Source organism: Sturnus vulgaris, chromosome 3, assembly GCF_052056855.1.
Source record: "Sturnus vulgaris isolate bStuVul1 chromosome 3, bStuVul1.hap1, whole genome shotgun sequence".
NCBI lineage: Eukaryota > Metazoa > Chordata > Aves > Passeriformes > Sturnidae > Sturnus > Sturnus vulgaris.
In genome coordinates this window covers 48589710-48610883 of record NC_142245.1, presented here as the reverse complement: position 1 = coordinate 48610883, position 21174 = coordinate 48589710, and the positions used below count along the sequence as shown (strand labels likewise).

The window sequence follows — 21174 nt, the reverse complement described above, 5'->3', positions numbered from 1 at the left end:
AGTTTTGGGGTTTGGTGAAGTTTAGCCTTGTCATCCCTCTCCCACTTCTGTTTGTTTTCTTTTTTTTTTTTTTTTTTTTTTTTTGTACCTCTGTAAGGTAGAGACAGTCTTGGTATGTCTGCACAACACTGTCACCTTCATCGTGGTTGACGAATGAGAAATGTCTGCTAGTTTAACAAAAATGACATCATAGAAAGCATGTAGCATGGATCAGTTTATCTGGTTGTGTTACTTTGTAACTAACTGATGATGTTGCTACTTGGCACATGCAATTTTTTTTCTTGATCACATGCATTTTTTTCTAGTAACTGTTTCTATGTGCTGGATGGATTTGCCACCTATGTAGTGTTAATAACGTGGGCCTGAACAGGTGCTCTTCTGGCTGAAAGTATTAACCTTTATTTCTTGGGGTATCGGAGGTCCTGTGTGAAAGGTGGTGAAGATGAAGCACAGTATGAAGAAATTAGGTCACTGATGCATTGTTCAGTGTTTCTAAAAATCCTTATGTAGGAAACTGAATTGGGAAGATTAGAGTACAATATATTAAACATGTGGAAAAGGAGAAGAGAGATTAGCAGTTTGTTTCTGAAATGTTCTTAAGAAAGAATTAGCTAGGCTGTGGTTTCTGTTCTAAGTCATCCTATTACGGGCTTCAAAAGGTACAAATATAAGTATTTAAAAGCTTTGCAACCAGTGGTTTAAAATGAAAACACGAACGTCCTCTGGGTTTTCAATTAATAGTTTTATATTACAAAAGAGTAATCCTGCTGTATTTGTTTAAACTGAATTTTTACATTTCTTCTGAAGTCATGTACAGTTCCATGGATCAGCATGTTTCTTCTCTTCATAAGATTCACTTTCTGTTTTCAGCAGGAGGTAATGCATAACTGGTATTGAAGTGTTTGAGAAGACATTTAAAATAAACGTGGTTTTATTTCTGTTTTTAAGTTATTAATCAATACTATGCAGATGCTGTGAATCCATTCCTGCTGTCATTTTCTTCCCTAAAGCCAGAGATTTGGTCTCTGCTGAAGATGGTTCTGAAACTGAGAAGGAATAGGGGAAGTATTCATCCAAGACGTATTATACTTTAAAAGCTAGCTTGCCAAGGTGCAGCATCTCCTTGTCACTGCTTCAGAGGCAATGCAGACCTCTGCCCTTGGTGCCTCTGGCTGAGTAACTGTTCCCAGAGCAGTGAGCTTCACATGCAAGCCTTTTGTGTGTGTAGAGCAGCTATGCTAGCCAGCCACCTAAAGCTTTCTATCCGATGCTGTATTGTTAATTTTTCAGTTATGATTGGATGTATTCATACATAACTGTGACAGTATTTGATCAGTAATGTCAAACTTTCATCTGTCTTTTTTTAGAATAACAATAATTTGGATGCCTGTTGTGCAGTTCTCTCTCAGGAGAGCACAAAGTATCTCTACGGTGAAGGAGACCTGAGTTTTTCGGATGATTCTGGGATTCCTGGACTACGAAATCACATGACATCTCTTAATTTGGATTTGCAGTCACAGAACGTCTATCACCATGGAAGAGAAGGAAGTAGAATGAATGGAAGTAGGACTCTAGCTCACAGTGTTAGTGATGGACACCTTCAAACCAGTCAGTCCAACAATGAACTGTTTCAGCAGGAACCACAGACAGCACCTGCGCAGGTTCCACAAGGATTTAATGTCTTTGGGATGGCTAATACAGTTAGTGCTTCTAATCCAGGGCAGCATCTTGGATTTCACCTAGGCAGCAAAGGAGTATCTAACTTGTCTCAACAAACACCCAGATTCAACCCCATTATGGTAACTTTAGCCCCAAACATCCAGCCTGGTCGCAATACCCCAACATCTTTGCACATACATGGTGTACCTCCTCCTGTACTTAACAGTCCCCAGGGAAATTCTATCTATATTAGGCCTTACATCACAGCTCCTAGTGGTACCACTCGACAGACACAGCAGCAGCCAGGCTGGGCATCTCAGTTTAATCCCATGCACCCTCAGCAAGTCTACCAGCCTTCTCAGCCAAGTCCCTGGACTACTATTCCTACATCCAGTACTACGCCACATACCTCATCGCAACACTCAACACAGCCAAACCAGCAAGGCCACCAGACTTCTCATGTGTACATGCCTATCAGTTCTCCTACTACTCCACAAGCACCTATGATTCATTCATCTGGTAGCTCACAATCTTCTGCTCATAGCCAATACAACATTCAAAATATATCCACAGGACCTCGCAAAAATCAAATTGAAATCAAACTTGAACCACCACAAAGAAACAGTTCCTCTAAATTGCGTTCAACTGGCCCTCGCACCTCCACTGTTCCCTCTTCCCTCAACAGCCAGACATTAAGTAGAAGTCAACCCACTGTTTACATATCGGCCAGTCCTCCAAATACTGATGAAGTGATCACACGTGGTCAGCCCAAGGTCTACATTTCAGCAAATGCCACGACAGGAGATGATCAACTTGTGCGGAACCAGCCCACACTTTTCATATCAACAAATCCTGGAGTATCTACTACTGCTAGGAATATGTCTGGTCAAGTAAGCATGGGTCCTGCATTTATTCATCACCATCCACCCAAGAGTCGAGCAGTGGGCAACAGCACCACTGCAACTTCTCCTCGAGTGGTTGTTACGCAGCCTAACACAAAATATACTTTTAAAATTACAGTTTCTCCAAATAAGCCCCCTGCAGTTTCCCCAGGGGTAGTGTCCCCAACTTTTGAACCTACAAACCTTCTAAACCTTCCTGATCACTATGTTGAACCAGAGGGTATCCAGCATCTTACTGACCCTGTTTTAGCACATGTGGATAGGATCAGTGATGCACGGAAATTGAGTATGGGATCTGATGATGCTGCCTACACGCAAGGTAATATTCTTAATATAAATTGTAGAGATTTTGACCAGGTTGTCAATTCAGTGTGTAGATTGCAGAAAAGGAACCAGTTAATAACCTTTGTGATGTTAATACAGTATCTTTAATTTTAGTATTTGTGTTTCCTAAATAAATAAAAGTGGTTTATAAGCAAATAATAGATTTCTTTTTATGGTAATGACATGTAACTGAATACTTGGAGATATTCTTCTGTTTGTCTTAAGTAGATATGTTATCAGTTTAATGAAGTCGAGTCATACCATCTTTATGTTGTTGTGAAAGAAACATCTACGTTTGTTCGACTTGTCCTAGTGATTTAAAGTTACAATTCTGTTGTCAGATTTTTTAATCAGTTGAGGTAGTGTTTACATTGGATAATATTCCCTTTTATTTTCTTTTTTTTTTTTTTGCGAGTGTTATTTAAGAAAGAAAAATAGACTTTAAAAGCAATTAATGGGACGAAGTGTTCGCCTGGGCTTCATGTTTCCTGCTGTGTGTCTGACAATAAAATGCTTAAAGTCTTGACACTCACTTCTGTTACATTTTAAAATGTGAGAAGAAACACCAAACCAAAGGAATCTCTTTTAAGGGATCAGTGGTATCGGAGGGATAAAACTTAGAATATGTGATACGTATCTGTTAATGTTTTTCTTCTTTTTTCATGGGTTTGCATGCTTTTATTACCAACTTGATGGTTTATTAACCCTCCTGTAAGCTTTTTACATAAAAATGTTGAATGAGACTTAGGTTGTTTAAGCAGTATTCACAATAGGTTGTCAAAATAATTTGCCTTTGACCTCACTGGTCCTCTCTGGACTTAGCAAACAGTTAATTAAAAAAACTGGCTTCTTCCACGACCAATGTAAACATTCTTCAGACTAATTTAGCCATTTTATTTTGTATAAGTAAGTACAGTGATCAGGACTGGAAGCCAGGTCTGCATCTGGAGTACTGTGTTAATGAAGTAAATCAAAAAGTGATTCTAGCTGGTGTACTACTTCTTTGGTGAGGAATAGTCAATCCTAACTCAAAAGTTTCTAAAGGTTATGTGTCAAACCTAAAAAGCTAATCTTCCTTACATTCTCTTACGTTCACTGTATAAAGAACTTCAGAAAATTCATCTGTAGGTAAGCAAAAAAATTACCCCTCAGATCATATTTTCTTTTCTTACTTTGAAGGGAGACTTACCTGTCTTAGTCTTAGTCCTGGAAAACTTCATATACCATAAATTAAGCAATTGAAATCTTGTCCTTAGGCTCTAAACACTACTCTAGATCATGAACTTGCTTCCCAAGCAAGTTGGGTACTTCTTAGGGGGTTGCAAAACGGCACTTTGGATATTTTTTGGGGAGTTGTCCCTTCTGTTTTTCCTTTTTGAGGGCACTGCCTTCTACCAGTCTACTTCTTTATCTCTTGTACACTTGGTAGTGATGGGTCACTGTAATCTCCTGCACAATCTCTACAAGCTGCAGGTATCAGCATTCAGTTTGTTGAGGTGAGGCAAGCTTGATACACGATCTAGAGTTCCAGAAGCATTGGCTTCATACCTGCTGTGGGGCCCAGTTCTTCCTGAAGCCAAGCTGCAGCTTTTAGATGATGTGTAGATGTATGATGTGGGCTGGTACAACTTTAGGGACCTCAGGAAATCACCATCCTTCTGTGTCCTTCACTAGAAAGTGCGCTTATACTTCTGAAGTTCTTCACATGTAGTGATGTTTTGCATTTCCTGCATGTGTGCTCCATTTCTGCTGCAATAAGTGCAGTGTTTCTTACATTTTTGTTATTAATTAATATTTGGAAAGTTGAGAAGTCTTTGGTAGATTTACTTGTATGATATTGATATCTGAAGTCCCAACTGTTGCTTTTAAACATGTTTCTTACACTTAGCAGTGTTTTTTTTTCTCTTACATACAAAAAGGGATTTGAGTTACTTGATGTTTTATGTGTTCTAAACTGCTTATGATTTAGCCAGACTGCCAGAATCCTTCCATGCAAGGTGCTTGTTTCATTTTAATTTAGGCAGAGATGAGTAGTTTCTCTGGCCGTGATTAGAGAAAAATGTTTTTTCATCAGCTTTTCCATTTCTGCCAGAATGCTCCTTATCTTTGCAGGGGGAGCTGAAACTGACTTGGGGGAAAAGACACCTTGGGATGGAAAATGGATGTGCTTTGATGTCAAATGAAGTTTCCTTTGCTCTTTTTATTTATTTTACATTTATATGCATGGTCCAACCCAGGAGAACAGAAGATGTGTTGGACCTCTCTGTTTGCCATCAAACAAGCTTTACTTAATTACAGTGTGTGTAGGCACCTGAGTCTCCTTCCGTATTTTAGGTTTCCCTCCCAAGAAAATCACAGCAGGTAGTAGAAGGCTGCCCCAGATCTCTGTCTTATTTGCTGCCAAACCTGGAGGTTATATAATGTGTAAAGGAGTACTACTCAGATAAAATCAATATTATTTCCCTAATATGCTTGCTTGTATATCTGGCACTGACTCTGTGATCCTAAGAAACTCACTGTCACCAGACTTTTGAGAACTGGTTGCTGTGGGATGTTTCTCATTTTCTAGGATTCTAGTTTGTGATACTGAGGACTCGCTTGTGGAAATGTTGGGTGCGTGTGTCCACTGTTGAAGTCAGTAAGAATTCATGATGCTATGAGTTGAGTAATGCTAGGTGCATGCCCAGAAGGACAGCTGAAAGAGGATGCATTTTTATGCTCCTCTGTTCAGTAATCACTTCTGTCAGTGTGCAGGAGTATTCTCATTACATTAGAGAATTCAATTTATAATTAGTTCTATTAATATGGAGTAGTTAAGTGAGATTTCAATATATAATTTAGGTTAGTATAAAGTCTCTTATGGATGAAGAATTGGAATCCTGTTAGAAATTGGAAATTCTGTACTCAGATATAATTTTGTGATGTATGCTCTGTATGCATGTCACATGAGTAGTGAGGCTGAACAGTTACTTAATAGTTGTTCATTCTACATGTAGCTTTCCATCTGTATAATGGGAAGGCATCCCATCAAGAAAATACCTAATTATGTAATAAAATCACTAGGTTTTCTTGCTAGGGAATTAAGTCCTTTTGTTAAATATTATAAGGCTTTGACTGTCTGATGTCTTCATATTATTTTCTTTAACTTGAAAGAGGATGGTTTGCGGAATTGAGTGAATCATTGGCACCAATCATAGTCACATATGTGGAGCATGTTTGTTTAGCAATTCTTGCTGTGTTTTTAATGTAAAAAAATAAATTAATAAACTGGATCAGTAAATTGACATTTTGCACAGCTCTTGCTTTGGTTTCTTGGAGCTTTTTAAAACTTAAAAAAATAAATAAAGCTACAAGAAACAAATTTATTTAATACTTAGCCAGTCCTTGTATATGGTTAAGAAAAAGGACTTGAATGAGATACTGCTGTGGCCCATGCTCCAAGGGGCTCTGAACCCATTGCATCATGTGGTCTAAGAAAAAAACACCACTTTATATTTGGCTCTGTATATCAGGCCCCACTCTTCAGTGATGCTGTTTTTAAAAAATTAAGTGAAGAGAGTATTGAAAAGCGAGAACAAAACGAAAGTTTGATCTATTGAAGTTGTATATCAGATGACTGAATTTTGTGCAGCTTCAAATACAGGTTTTGAAAACATGCACAAGCATAATTGTGTTTTGAGACTCTCATGAACCTCCTGCCACAGTGTAATTGCATTGCCAGAAGTCCCCTCCATATCTGGCAAACTAAGATATTTAAGAAATATATAGGTCTATAGAATAGGGCAAAATCGTTATATTGCTAGATTAGAATTTCTCTTAGAAACACTTAAAGGACAGTCTGACTTTAAAATTCACATTCACAGAGTCTTTGAGAAAACAATTATGCATACATTTACAAACTTAAAGGTATTTTACTGCCTGACTTAGAAAGTCTCTGGGAGAGGAAGAGTGAACTTTTGTCCTCCAGACTTTTATGCTCCTACCTGTAATTATAATGATACATAGCCTTTATGTGAAAGATGTGCACTGTGGATGTTAGAGGAAACAGTGGCATCTACCTGAGCATTGAAGTGTACTGCACTCTGCTAAATGCAAATGTGCAGAAGTGTAAAAAGCTAAATGTGCCAAATATCCTGTTTGCATTTAATTAAGTTGAACTGCAGTGTTTTTCTGAACATTTTCAGTTGCTCTGAGCAACACTAGAGGGAGCTGAATACTTAAATTGCCACTTTCCATTCATAAATACCACACTGAAATACAGGAAGGGTTTTGTCTTTCCCCCACCATTGTTTTCCTGCAGCTGCCAAATTGACATTTAAGCAAAATTACCAAATTATATATGAAAGTCTCAGTTTAAACCAATCTCTTTCAAGTTCCTTATCAAAGTTACTTTTAGTAGTAGAAGGATAGCATAATGGTATCAAGTAATTCTTCTTTAATCACAACGGTAATTTTTGATGTGTGTTTTTAAAACCTGTTGGGATTTGAAATTGTCATATGGTAGTCACAAAGTTCCTTGGAGAATAAATTGCATAACTTTCCAGACATGACATGAAAATGAAAAGCATATAATAGTGCTGTGGGCATCCATCAGTGCCTTTTCCTCCTTGTGCAGCTCCATGTCAGCTGAATTTCTAAACCTCGCAAGTGAGAGAACATCAAAATGAGAAATCGTGCGGTTTTTTCCTTTACCAAGAGTAGCTTAAAAAAGGAGATGAGGGATGCACAGGCAAAGTCTTGGTCATAGTTGAACTCTTGAGGCCATGCCATGCCGTGCAACCTGATATTCTGGTAACAATGCTCCTCACTTACCACATCCAGCTGCACTGGCTACTTGCCAGCAGCCTGCATCCACAGTTTGACAGGTCTGAAGAGTTCTGAGTCTAGGCAGTGGAGCATGGCTGTGTTGCCTCAGCAGTCTTACTAAGGTAATGAAAACAGAAGAAACTGTCTAAAAGTGGAAATACAATGTAGAAAGAAAAAGGGCTTGTACACTCCCTGCAGGAGTAGAGGCAAAGTAGTCTTTGATTTCCTTTCTTTAAACTTGCAGCTACATTTGCTGTTTGTAAAAGGCAGATTTTCAAGAGGAGAGACTGTTGAGATTACTTACCTGCTCATTCCCATTCTTCAACAAAAATCTTTATCTTGAGATTTCAGTTATTACAATTTTATTTTACGTATGAGCACAGCTGCAATTTTTACTGCAATTTTTAGGTCACTACCGTGAACCAAGATAAAGGTATGTTTATGAAAACTTCCCTGATTTGAACAAAATGCAGCAGAAACTAGGTGTCATTTCAGTATCTTGTGAAAATTTGTGGCTCAAAAGCCTCGGTTGAATCTGAATACGGCCTTACAATCTGTAACACTGTTCAAAAATAGTTTGGCATGGTTCCTCCTTTTAGAGAACCTCTGGAAGACAAAATGCCAATGTGTGAATGAATGAATGAATGAATGAGCGAGCAGGCAGGAGGTGCAGGAGAAGACACTTCTGCTTGCCAAAGATGTGGAACATTGCATCTTTTTGATGTTTTTTTCCTCTGCTGCTATTTGGGAAATCTAGGCAAGCTGATCTGAGTGCTTCTAATTTTTTGGTACCTGAAGAAATTGTGAGGAATAAACCATCGTGTTCCAGCTACAGTTTGGCTTAAAGACTTTGTGAGGCAAATTCAATATTTTTAAAATACCTTGTTATTGCTACTTCTTTATAATTTCCAGGATGATAATAAAGGTATTCATAGTCTGTGAAACCGATCACAGTTTATATGAATTACTAGTTTAATGGATGAATGAATGGCTGTGCAGAAGTTGAAATGATTCTTTGGTTTATTTAATGAAATACATTATTATAGAAGGTGATTATTACTTTGAGCAGTGATACCTACTTTTGTGATGATATTTAATAGTAAACCTGTCTTCAATGAAATAAACTTTTTAGGTTGCATTGATTTGTGTCATCTGCTACTTAGGTTCTTTATACCTTTAAAAAACTGTGGTTTATATGCTAACTTTATTGTTTCTAAATTATGTCTCCTTATGCCTTTTGCTTTACAAATAGTAAGCAGTTTTAGAAATTAGAAGCTGAGCTAATGATTCTGCACTGTAGTTTAGGGGTAAAATGACATACAATCCAGCTTTTGTCAAATATCACAGTTTTAAGCTAGTGGTATGCTTATATCTGGTTTGGTTTCATTTGATGGGTCCGACTGTGATGAACACTGGATCCAATCCTAATTGCAATTAGCATATGTAGCGCTCCATATTGCAGTAGTCTGAAATCCTCTTCATCCTACCTGTTTTACAGTGGTTAAGATGAATACACAAAGAAATATTTGTTCCTAGCTTTAGGTAGTCAGTCTTGTAGAATTTTACAAATTACAGTTCAATTTTGCATGGCCATTTATTACCTTGTATGGCTTTCTCATATTTGCTTATCTATAGTTAGTTTGTGCTGTTATCAAAAATACAGCACTATCTTATGGCAGAGATTTTCTTGTGAGGAAATTTGGAAAAGCAGTCTGTAGTAGTGTTTTTTTCTGTTTTTTCCCAAAAGAGTACTAACTTGCATCTTAAGCTGATGTTGCCATGTGAAGGATAATAAAGTAGATAAAATGGGACTTTATGTATTGCAGCTTTACTGGTACACCAGAAGGCCAGGATGGAGCGACTTCAACGAGAGCTTGAGGTTCAAAAGAAAAAGTTGGATAAACTAAAATCAGAGGTCAATGAAATGGAGAATAATCTAACACGAAGGCGCCTGAAAAGATCGAATTCTGTTTCCCAAATTCCATCAGTAAGTTGAAATGTCTATAGGGTATAAACCTAAACCAGAAGTGTGGTCTGTCACAATAAATTGAAGGAAGAGTTGTTCATATATTGGTAATGTACTAGGGACAGGCAGTGTAGTTAGAATTAAGCTGGTAAACAGAGTTTAGCGTAAGGACTAAAAATGTGTCATTTAACCACAACCTTGCCGTTTGCTAATTGCTTTGTGAAGTATTGCTTTTAAAGGCTGTCACAAAAGGTTTGACCTGGTAGTCCTTACAAGTTAATACTCATACTGCTATCACACCAAGTACTTTTTGGTCTTGGTGCATATACTGAGCTCAGAGAAACTGATTAATGCACCAGTTTTCAGTGCTAGATGATCATCCATTGATCTGGTGGACCAGACCACTGGCTGTGTCCTTTCTGCAGTTTGGAGTTGTTCAGTCAGCTCTGAAGTCTGATGAGAGAGAACTGTTCAGTGAGTCTGGCAGGTTTTTGTAAGTTTATGCTTGGATTAAAAGAAAGCTGGTCATTAGGGAAGATTCTTTTATCATAATTTCTGCAATAACTAAATGCTGTCTACCTGTGCGTGAATGATAACTGTTCATAAACTGGGAAAATTAGTCTAACAGGCAGATTTATTTTTTCAGCTGGAAGAAATGCAACAGTTAAGAAGTTGTAACAGACAGCTGCAGATAGACATAGATTGCCTAACCAAAGAGATTGATCTTTTTCAAGCAAGAGGTACAGTATGTCTTAGTACATCAGTAACTGTAAATGTTGATTTTTTTTTTTTTCACTGTCCACATGTTTCAAAAAAGTCTGTGTCATAAATGATGGATATACACACCTTTTGCAAAACAATCACATTGGTTTGAGTGAAACCGTGGAAGTAACTGTCTTTTAAAGCCTGTTGTTTTTGTTGGCCATATGATTTTCCTAATCCCACAGTCATTCCTATTTTATACTTGGCTCAGAAGGCAGAAGTTTGTGATGCCATTTATTTGTTAAATGCTGGGGGGGAAAATCTGGTTATCTGAGTACCAAAGAAAGAGAGTAAGTTTTTCGAATGATACAACTATACATATGTATCCATCTCTCTCTTTTGTCTTCCTCTTCTGTCTGTATTTACCATCTCAAGTTAGCAAATATAAAGTGCAGTTATAACTTCCAGTGTGCTTTCTGCTTTCCTTGTCTGCAGGGACACAGCCTTTGGTCATGGGGGTAAAATTATGAGACAGCTGAGCCAGTTCAAGAACTGCCAACAAGAAAGCCTTCGCTCTTCCTGCTTCTCTCTCTTGCCACTTACTGAGCTCTGGCTCTGTATTAGTTTTTTAGATCCTTTGCAGAGCTGATTCTGTTCACGAGCCAAGCTAAAACTTGCATTGCTGGAAAAGCTTGCTACAGCTTATGTGAGGGAGAGGCACAGGAAGGGAGAACTGAGATAGTGAGAGGGATACTTCCCACTTTCAGCAGCAGTGAGCTCTTAGATCAGTTGGGACGTGAGCCACAAAAGTTCTGCTTCAGACAGAGTACCTGCAGTTTAGGAGAAGGTAGACAAGTGTGCTGAATGTAATGCTGCTCTAAAAACCTGACTTTAAATAGAGTCAATGGTGGGTGATTGTTTTTTCTTTTGCTTGTTACAGTAAATTGCATTTGGAACTTCCTCTGAGTTTTAATTCTAAGCATGTATAGTAGGTATAAGCACTGCATAGTAGGTAAGATATATCTGAGTAAAGTTGCAATTTAGAAAAAGTCAGCTAAGATTTACTAGCAAAATGATCCTGAAGAGTAGCAGAAAAAGATACCTTTAAAGGAGTTTAGTTTGCTAGATTTTGTCTCTGACTTTATATTGCATATTTTAGACAGTAAGTTTCTTAAAGTGTGTTGTTGAAATCACTGTATCTCACTTAGGTCTGTATTGACACCTTGCTATAAAAGGTGATAAGTGAATAACAGTGTTGTTACAGAATTACTGCCAGAAAAAACTGATATGCCTCCCTACTGAAGTTTATTTTTTTAAACTGCTGCACTTTTTTTTTTTTTATTTTTAGGACCACATTTTAATCCCAGCGCTATTCATAATTTTTACGATAATATTGGATTTCTTGGTCCCGTGCCACCAAAACCCAAAGGTATTGTATTGATAAAAGTTGGATTTGATACAAATACCTGGTTTATATCTAATATCAGGTTCTAATTTACGAATCTTTAGTGTTGATTATGAAATACATTACTTCAGAAGCACACAAACCTTGCATTTTATTTGTATTGGCAGTAAGTATGCTTCTGTTTGCTCTCATTTCCTCTCTATTCATACATTCAGGAAAGAGAAGTATATTAAATGGGTTATGTTAAAGATGGATAATATATTGTAAGGTAATTTATGTAATGGGAGCATCCATCTTTCTTTAAAAATGAGCATGAGGTATATTGCTTAGAGACCAGTGAAACTCACTTAGATGAGTTCTATATCTTAGTTCTTCATTGACTTTAATTTTAATTTAATTTTAAGCTTCAATTTAGCTATCATGTAGGCTTTGACTTAAACCAGAAATACTGCTGTTCACAGAAGAACAAAAATAATTCTTCTTGCAACTGTGATCCAGTACCATTGTATTTCTGGAGTTCTTGCCGTCATTTTGTAGTAATTGCCGTTCATTGGTTGCTGATGAGGTGTTCTCCAGATGAAATAATGGGTTAAAAGGATTTTGCAGTTGCCTAAATCAGGGAACTGTTAACTTGAGAAGTCACTCATCTCTCTTTTCATCCTTATCATTCCTTTTCTCTCTTCTTCCTTTCTCTTTTAAAATAGTTGAAGGTTGCGGTCTAACACATCATGCAAAAAGATGTGTTGGTATGGTTGGGAGGATTACTCTGTAGCATGACAGAGCCAGGCAATGGTTTTTCTTTAGTATATCTGCCGGCTGAGCTGGCTTGAAGAACTGCCACCTTCTTTCTAGGATCAAAAAGTTAAACATGTCAAAGGGTTACCAAGCACATACTTCTTGTCATAATGAATTTTAGACCACTCCGTAGACCTCAGACTTCTAAATCTTGTCCATGTTTAATCCGGGGCTGATTAATTTGCAAATTTTACCTCTTTTTTTATGCAGTAGCTTTGAACTGAGGGAAGAAAAGGAAGAAAGCAGAGTTAAGGGATGGGGAAGTTGATTTTTGTAGTTTTACCTTGAGCCTTTTGGCTGACCTACAATCAAGCTGTAGTCAAGGGGGTGGTAAAAATCTGATTCTGTCACTTTTAATAACAGTGCTGTTCTCAGAGGAACAAGATAGTTCTCAGTTACTGAAAAAAAAAATCTCTAAATTCTTTCCATGCTGTTTTCAGTTAGTAACTGCTTATCTTATCTCTTCCATGTCACAGATCAGAGGCCCACTGTGAAAACACCAAAGACTGTTCCAGACACAGATGAAGATGAGGGAGCTCAGTGGAGTTGTACCGCCTGTACTTTTTTAAATCATCCAGCCTTAAATCGCTGTGAACAGTGTGAAATGCCCAGGCATTTCTGAGCCAACAGGCCCATTACCTTCCGTAAAACCATAGCAATAGTACAAGGAATTGTCCAGGCATTGGGGGGCAAAAAACGCATTTATGCATAGGATTTTGTAAAATGGAAGGTGTGACGAGATGGCGTTTTGCTAATGTTAAATGTCAGCCCACAGAGCAAGCAATACCTCAGAGTTGTGTCACAGGCAGTTGACGCTGATCGGCTGAAGGGCAATCGGCTGAGAGACTCGCCAGCTGCCTAAACCATGTACAGTATTACCAGTAACACACACCGTGTTCAGTGCCTGGGTGTTGCCCATCCTCTTCTCTGCCCCCATGTCACTGCTGAATTTTGACAGGGGAAAGGAATAGAGTGCTAGTGTTTTTGTTTTCAGAGCTTTCAGTGAAACACTACATGCACAGAGGAGATCTTAAAAGGAACAAGGTTTAAATATTTAAACTGTTTGCTGCCACATAGTGCCTTTGATAAAGGGAAGAACTTCACAAATCAGTGGTACTCCTTGCCTTGTCTTCCCTGAAAACATCTCTGTGAAACCAGAAATCAGTACAATCACATCTAAAGATGAAAAGGAAAAACTGCATGCGTTGTCTGTACGATACACACAGTGAAATACCCCAAAGCTTTTCCTACTGTACATAGCTCTAGAGCCTGCTTTAAGTGATTTCTTTTCCTCACCTTTATTATTTTCTTGTACTTCTGTATGTATAATAGTGTAATAGTCTTTTTGTTAACTTTCTTTTTTTCCCTTTAAGTGATTAAGCACGATCATGTCCCTTTTTTTAAGCTTTTATCTGAGAGAAGCAATGCCTTAAAATAAGAGCATTAATAAGAAACTATGCACAAAATAGCTTTCCTCTGCTCGTTCTGTACATTGCTCTTGTAAATGCTGATGATCTGTGAAGACCTGCAGATGCAGCGTGGTAAAAGTGCAGGAAAAGTTGGAAGAATTATGCATATAGTTCACTCTGTACACTGAGTTTTACGGTGGGTGACACAAAGGGAGCATTTTGTCTGGTGTGAGGAAACTTTATACTAGGAAACTTTCAACCCACCAACAGATCAGCATCCGAGTTAAGCTTGCTTCATCTGCTGGGTGTCTTGCAGATTCCTGAAGAGAGATTCATTGGGGAAGTACATACAGTGCCAAAATCAACAGCAGCAGCATCATACAGCTTTGTTCAAGGACTTTAAATGCTTTCCTGTTTTGGCAGCCAGTTTCTAAACCTGACTTTGTGGTGAAGTCTCATATTTATAGAAAACAAGGATAGCAATATTTAGGACAACTGAAATAAAGGCTGGAAAAGAGAAATCAAACAGACTTGAACACTGAAGCAACCTCAAGCATCTCTTTTGTTTTGATGATCTATTTTTTTAAGGAAAATATTCACATGATCGGGGATGTATGTAACAGAGATCAAGAAAATGGAATTCCAGTACATTATGCATAAAAGACGGCACGCAAAGAATTATGTAGCAGCAGCACTTAGTGAGGCTGGAGGGAGTGCTAACAATGTAGCAAGAGACAAAGTAGACTGTCACCCACTGTAAACATCTTCCAGTGGACACTTTTATTAGGAGTTTTACAAGTGATCTATGTGAATGCACAGAGGCCTTTGTTTTGAAGGCTTTGCATTTTTTTTTATGTGGGAAAAAAATGTCAATCCCAGGTAATTAGGCAGTAGACCCAAAGCACTTGCATTCAATGCATTTTGTTTATAAAATGAGGCCTTGTTTTTCAGCTTCATCTGCAGTTCTATGTGAAGATTGACAAATCAGTTTTTACCTGTTTATTAATAAAACCTAATTTGGATATCTTTGAGTTGATGGTTTTGTGATTTAGCTGGGTAAACTGCCTTTGTAACAGATAAGTTATTTATAAAAATTAAAAAAAATATTCTAATGTTTTCTTTTGTGATTTGTTTGCTTTTTCCATGCTGTGGAGCAACGGAATATTCAACGGAACAATAAGCATTAACAGTATTAAAAGTAGACTGATTTCTTATGGCCAGAGTTCTTATTTAAGCTTTTATTTTCTTGAACCTTGTCTCTCCTGCCGTGTTTTACTCTGTTTAATTCCAACTCAGTGAGCATAAGGAATGTATTTCATAAAGTTGCACTGACAAGATTGTTTTCTGACCAAAGACCCACTCACTCATTCATAAACAAGCTAGACATAGGCCCTTTTACTTCATGCTTCTGGGGTTTATGATTTTAAAAATATTTTTCTAAATCAAAATGGGCAATCACTTTGTGGTAACAGATGACAAACTTATGTTGATATAAGCACAGGTTAAGGATGAACATGGTTAAACTGTATCTTGGTGCTACGGATATAAGTGCTGTGAGCTGTGGAGTGTTCCTTGACATGTCTTTCCCACGTGGACCCCATTGAAGCAGACAACTGCTTGTTATGTGGAGTTGGGCTTTCCTGAGACATACTGATGCTGTGTAAAAGACCTTCAGGAGACGTCTATAAACTGATTTAGCAAAAAAAAAATAGCTACAGATCTAGAAAAAAAACTCCCTAATGCATGTTATTCAACTAGTGCAATATGAGAAATAGTGGTTGGAGTGAGAGGGGCAAATATATTTATAAAGGAAACTCTAAGCTCTGGCCAGCTGAGGGGTGGAAAGAGCATATCTGGAGAAATAGGTGAGGTGGAATCATGCTCATTCTATGAAAGGCATAATTGATCTTTTCCCTAAATATGAGTGTTTATTTTCTGAAGGGAAATTCTGGGCTGCTCTGTGGAACTGACTTCAGTTCACCTTGCTACTTTATAGATATTTTAGAAAAACGTTTGCCTTTTGCAGTCTCCTATCTAGTAGAGCTATTCTGTTGTCCAGGAGTGTGGCCAGGTGTGGCACCCATGAAATTAAATTTAATTGTGAGATTCAATATCTTCAGTCTCAAGCTAATGATAGATTGGCTTTAAAACTGTGGTCAGTATTCATGACTGTCTGTTTGCTGTATTCATGTGAATTTAATCAGTTTTGTCATCTTGAATCATCTGTCTTCAGTGTGTTTTGTAGATGACTGGGTGAAAAGTGTCCTTTTCAGTACTATATTTCTTCAATCAAATTACTCTAACTTGAATGTATATTGGAGCCTGGACACAAATTAAAGGAAGACTTGATTAAAGATATAGAAGAAATATTAGAAAAAAGCCATCTATTGAAATCTACTATTTACTCTTTTCAATTCTGCTTTGGTATTCTAAAATGGGAGTATTTCTACAAAGCAGTGGCAGAAACTTTTCAGTACAGTTTAAAGAATACGTACTACAGCTTGTGAATGCACAGCAACTATTACTTATGTTTTATTCTAACTTTAGCAAGAAAATTCATTGATATTTTATCTCATATTTGTTAAAAATGCCCTGGTAAATTGAACAACAAATGCAAATTAAACTTTAGATTATTTTCATTGGCACAAAGCTGAATAATTACAGTGCATTCCTTTTCCAAGCCTGACTGCTTGAATAGCTCTTTTATTGCTAATTTTGAAGAACAGTCTTCGATTTATGTAGTCCGAAATGCTTTGTGAGGTTCATATTTTGTGTAAACTACTTTTAAAAGTACTGAGAGAGAACAGGAAGAGTTAGTATGAAATGTTTGGGGACTTCAGGCTGTATGACAAGCTGAAGTGCTATAGGAACAATTGGGAGTGATGGTAAACATTGAAAATTACATGATCAGACTCAATTTTGACTTTTGAGTATGATTCTTTAGTTTTAATTTGTTTTTTCTTTGAGCGTTTCTGTATGGATGGCATCTACAGTAGAACTCAGTGCCACCTTTAGAGGCAGCACTGGGTAAAACCCAGAAATTCTTGCTTCAGTCAAGACTTCGGATGTTAATTTCCAGCAGTGCATATAATTATGCTTTCATCAGAAATGCAAATATTTTTAATATTTAATCAAAATATAACAATCTTCAGCCAATGTAGTGCTGCTGACCTTAGCTGATTATTTTTCCCAGTGTCCTGTTCTCTTCATTGATTTAATTTGCAGATACTGATGTGTACTTACAGAGGGACTTTGAGCCAAAATGATTGATTATCTACAGGGGTTCAAGCTGCCTAAGATTTGCAAGTTCATTTAAAATATAAAACCCTATCACATTGCACGTGAGTGCAGAGGTGCCAAAATAGTTTTGATGTAGCTGATGTGGTAACTAATGGAGATGCTGCGTATTAAGCATTTTAATGTGCTTTTTTGTCTTAGTAGATATCAGCAGACCTTATCAGCCTGTGGCTGATAAACTTTATCTAAATTCCCCTTGCAAGTGATTGAAGGTCCAAGGCTAAGGAATGTGGTGTTGGAGACATCAAGGAAATGGACTAAGGAATGCTCTGCCCTTTGTTCTCCACATACAGAAGCAGGTGGAGTTGCTTTCCTTGCACCCTGCTGTAACATGCAAACTAAAATGTGGCAACAGAAGGCCCCACAGCTGGACAGGGTGTGTTGGGAGTCAGGAACTTGGGACATAATGTGAGAGAAATGCTGTGCATCTGCTGACAGGACAGCCATGTCTCCATTGTGTGCTATGGTCTTGTGCTTACCACATTTCGTTACATGCCAAGGAAAAGTTCACAAGGTTTTCCTGAGGAGAGGACAGTGGGAAGTGAGTCCCTCGAGTTCCTCATCTGGCTGGCACACAGCTACTTACCCAAAACAGAGAAGAGGCGCCTGCATGTAAAAGTTATTTGGCCTCTGTGGTTTTGGAAGTTGGACAATAACTCCTTAAAAGAGACACTACTCTCAAAAGAACAGCCCATGCATCATTAATTCTGGATTAGTTTTGTACCATCGTACTGCAACAATCAACCCACAGAAGTGGAGTTTCCTAATTCAGCTGGTAAATCTAGAAGTGAGTTCAAAAGAGGTTAACGGATATTGATAGCTCCTCTGAGGTGACAGGAAACATGATTCAGATGAGAGAATGAATGTGTGTTTGTAATGAGCATTTGATTACAAAAGTTATCGTCCCAAAAACTTTATTTAAAGAATTCAGTTTCTAGCGGTTCTGTGTCGATCTAAGATTATAAGTAAAGCAATGTTTACACATACATAATGTCTCTTACCAGCTGATATAAAAAAATGTTTCATTTACAATCTACTTATTCATGAGAGCAGCTTTGTACCTCACAGTTAGCTGTAGATGGTAAGTTGGGGGCCCTTTTTTGATTGTTATTTTGGCTTTTAAATTTTTTTAAGATTTGGTATATCACAGATTGTATCCTGTGTAGAACAAAATTGGATGGATGGATGGATGGATGGATGGATGGATGGATGGATGGATGGATGGATGGATGGATTTATTTTTTTGTAGAATCTTTTTGCAACTTTGCTCTTGTTTGTACTTTCTTTGTGTCTTGTCTGCCTCTGTGCCTTCATCTCTGCCTCTGTCTTTTCAGTTTCCTCTTCTCTATCTCTAGTTAAGAGACTTGAACAACCACTCAGGCCAAGTTTCCTATGTTTTGTTGCAACTATCCAGTAGCTACAGTGAAAATTTGGGTTAGAAGCAGGATTTATCTTTTGGTGTTTTTTCATGAGCCTTTTTCTTCCCTCTGTGTTTTGGGGCCAGAAGTAAAATTAAATAAAATTTAATTTAATGTGGCATCTTTTCTGCCAGCGAGAATCACTTTTTGGTAGCTAATGTCTATAGTTTATATTTGCTGTCAGAGAGGATGTTGGATGCTGTCACTGGACTCCAAGCTTGAAATTTGATGACTTGTGGTTTGATGCCCTCTCTCAGACTTGTTCAGTGGTTTGGAGAAAGTTGTGCAATTCCCCTGTGATTGAGGAAGCATTTGGAGGTGCATACATCTTTTCTGCTATGCATATTCCTGAATATTGAGATTTTGAAGAAGTGGGGCTGTTGAGTAAAAAATCTTACTGTGTCACTCCAACTAAGCTGCTGCTGGGCTTAAGGGGGTGAGGAGGAAAAGGCAACATGGTGCTTGGCTTTGGGAACTCTTCATAATCCTTGGCACAGCTGCCCTGTACATGAGAAAGAAAATGTCTCGTTAGTGTTCTTTGAGCTGAAGGACATAACAAAAGTTTTCTCTCTTTAATAATGATTAGTAATGTGGGGTTTTTTTCCTTCTGAGCTTGATACTTTTAAATTAAATGGCTTAGACTTTCAGAAGCCCTGAGGAAACCAAGTGCTGTCCTGCCTGGTCACTGTTCTGCCCCCATGAGCTTCACTTCTGGCCCTGGGACTCTGGACTAAATGAAACAGAACAGCCAAGATAGCATGGCGAGGGGATGAATTTCCTTTTGTTAATGGACCCTACAGCTGCCCTGATGGATCTCACCAGGAAGTGCTTTTCTGCCAGCCCCACAGCCATGGCTGCCAAGCTCCACACTGCAAATGTGGAGTTTGCTCTGAAGAAACAGACTTCATCATTTTTCAAGGCAACTTTCACGTGTCCCAGTTCTCAATGCGTCCTGAGAAAACAGTAGGGTTGAGTGATGGAGAGAGGTACTTTACTATTGACATGTTTTACTATTTTCCCCGAACACAACTGTCAGGCATAGCTGTGCTATGTAATGCAATGCTCAGAAACTTGCATCCCAACTTTGAGAGCCCAGCCACGTTCAAAGTAGACATAAGGTAAGTGGCATGCAAAGGTATGTCCTACATAGTTGCATAGAAAATGTCATCCATTTCCTCATCTATTGCTTCATGTTGGTTTTCATTCTCTTTCATTTAATTTCCTGTCTTTTCATCCTATTCTTTTCCTGGACTAATCCCTGTACTCTGGTAGCAGGGTTGAACCTATTGATACTTAATTGTACACGGTGCTTGAGTTCAAGACCTGAGTCAGCATCTAGATCTCACTTGATCATCAGTCTGCCACCCCATGGCAACCATGCTTTTCCCTAGGATTTTGAAACAATTGCATTAGTCATAGTACTGGCCCAGAAGGTGGTGGGCTGCCATGTGGTGATTTCATCTCAGTATCTTTTCATTTCACATGTGACATTGATCTCATGAGACTGAGACAAAATGTATTAGTAATGCTTCAGAGCAGGGATTGCATCACCCCCAGCTGGAGGTGTCCTTATTACTGGTTTACAGGGCTATGCTCTAGGATGCTCCCATTCTCTGTGGAGCTGTTAGTGAGCTATGAATCCTGTGTTCTGGCAATGGAATGGCACACCCCTCGGGCTGACAAGGAATGGTTGATCTTGGCATTCCCCGTCCTTTGGTCACAGCTGCTGTTTCCTGAGTAGTGTGGAAGGGCTTTCACTTCTGTGGCCAAAAGGAAGATGTTGGCAAGTGGTGATTAATACTTTTTTCTGAATTTTGGTTTTATGATTCCAGATGAGTCTCAGGAAGGTAACACAGCTCATTTCACATCACAATTGGCTTCTGCTGTTACTGCCATGACCTAATTGTTTTTATTTTCATTTTAAGAGTAAAAGCATTTAAAGCCAACCTTGTAAAGAACAATGAATAAAACATACCAGTGAAAAAGCTGTGACTGAGGACTTGAGGTAGGTGGCACGAATTAGATTGCTCAGAGGCTTGTTTTGTCAGTCATTATTCATCTGTTAGCAACTCCTATGTGATCCTCTAAAGCATCAGCCGTCACTCATGTTTGACAGGGCTTTCTGTGGGATTTCCCCCGCTCCAAGCTCTCCTGTTGTGTGCAAAGGTACAAAAGCTGCTCCATACCTGCAGGTTCTGTTGGCTGCTTTTGGTTAGTTTTCCTGAGCTGGTTTGCGAGGGTGCCTGCCAGCTGTCAGGGCACAGGCAATTAGCTCTCTCTGCATGTCCTTTAGCAGTAACGTGAGCCAGCACGCTTGCTGACCTTTTCCAGATGTTTTTTCACAGGCCTCCAGTACCTTGGTCAATGGCGTTTGCTTTCCCTGCCCTTTTAGCCCTTTCCAGTCAGGAGGAGATAAGTCTGCTGCAGTGCTGTGAGGAGTTATACCACATTATGGCCACAGGTAGCTCTCAAACCAAGTGTTTCCTCATTC

General features: G+C 38.4%; 1 protein-coding gene across 3 annotated transcripts in view; it reads left to right on the top strand.

Moving 5' to 3' along the window:
• Window positions 1–15084, top strand: part of TAB2 (TGF-beta activated kinase 1 (MAP3K7) binding protein 2) — a 59325-nt gene extending 44241 nt beyond the window's left edge. For all 3 annotated transcript variants that reach the window (XM_014885201.2, XM_088161580.1, XM_014885202.2), the window contains 5 exons: window positions 1368–2880; window positions 9518–9678; window positions 10304–10397; window positions 11708–11788; window positions 13036–15084. In XM_014885201.2, the coding sequence (XP_014740687.1) occupies window positions 1368–2880; window positions 9518–9678; window positions 10304–10397; window positions 11708–11788; window positions 13036–13181 (1995 nt within the window). In that variant the 3' untranslated portion in view covers window positions 13182–15084. The remainder of the gene's footprint in view (window positions 1–1367; window positions 2881–9517; window positions 9679–10303; window positions 10398–11707; window positions 11789–13035) is intronic.
• Window positions 15085–21174: the final 6090 nt, after the last annotated feature.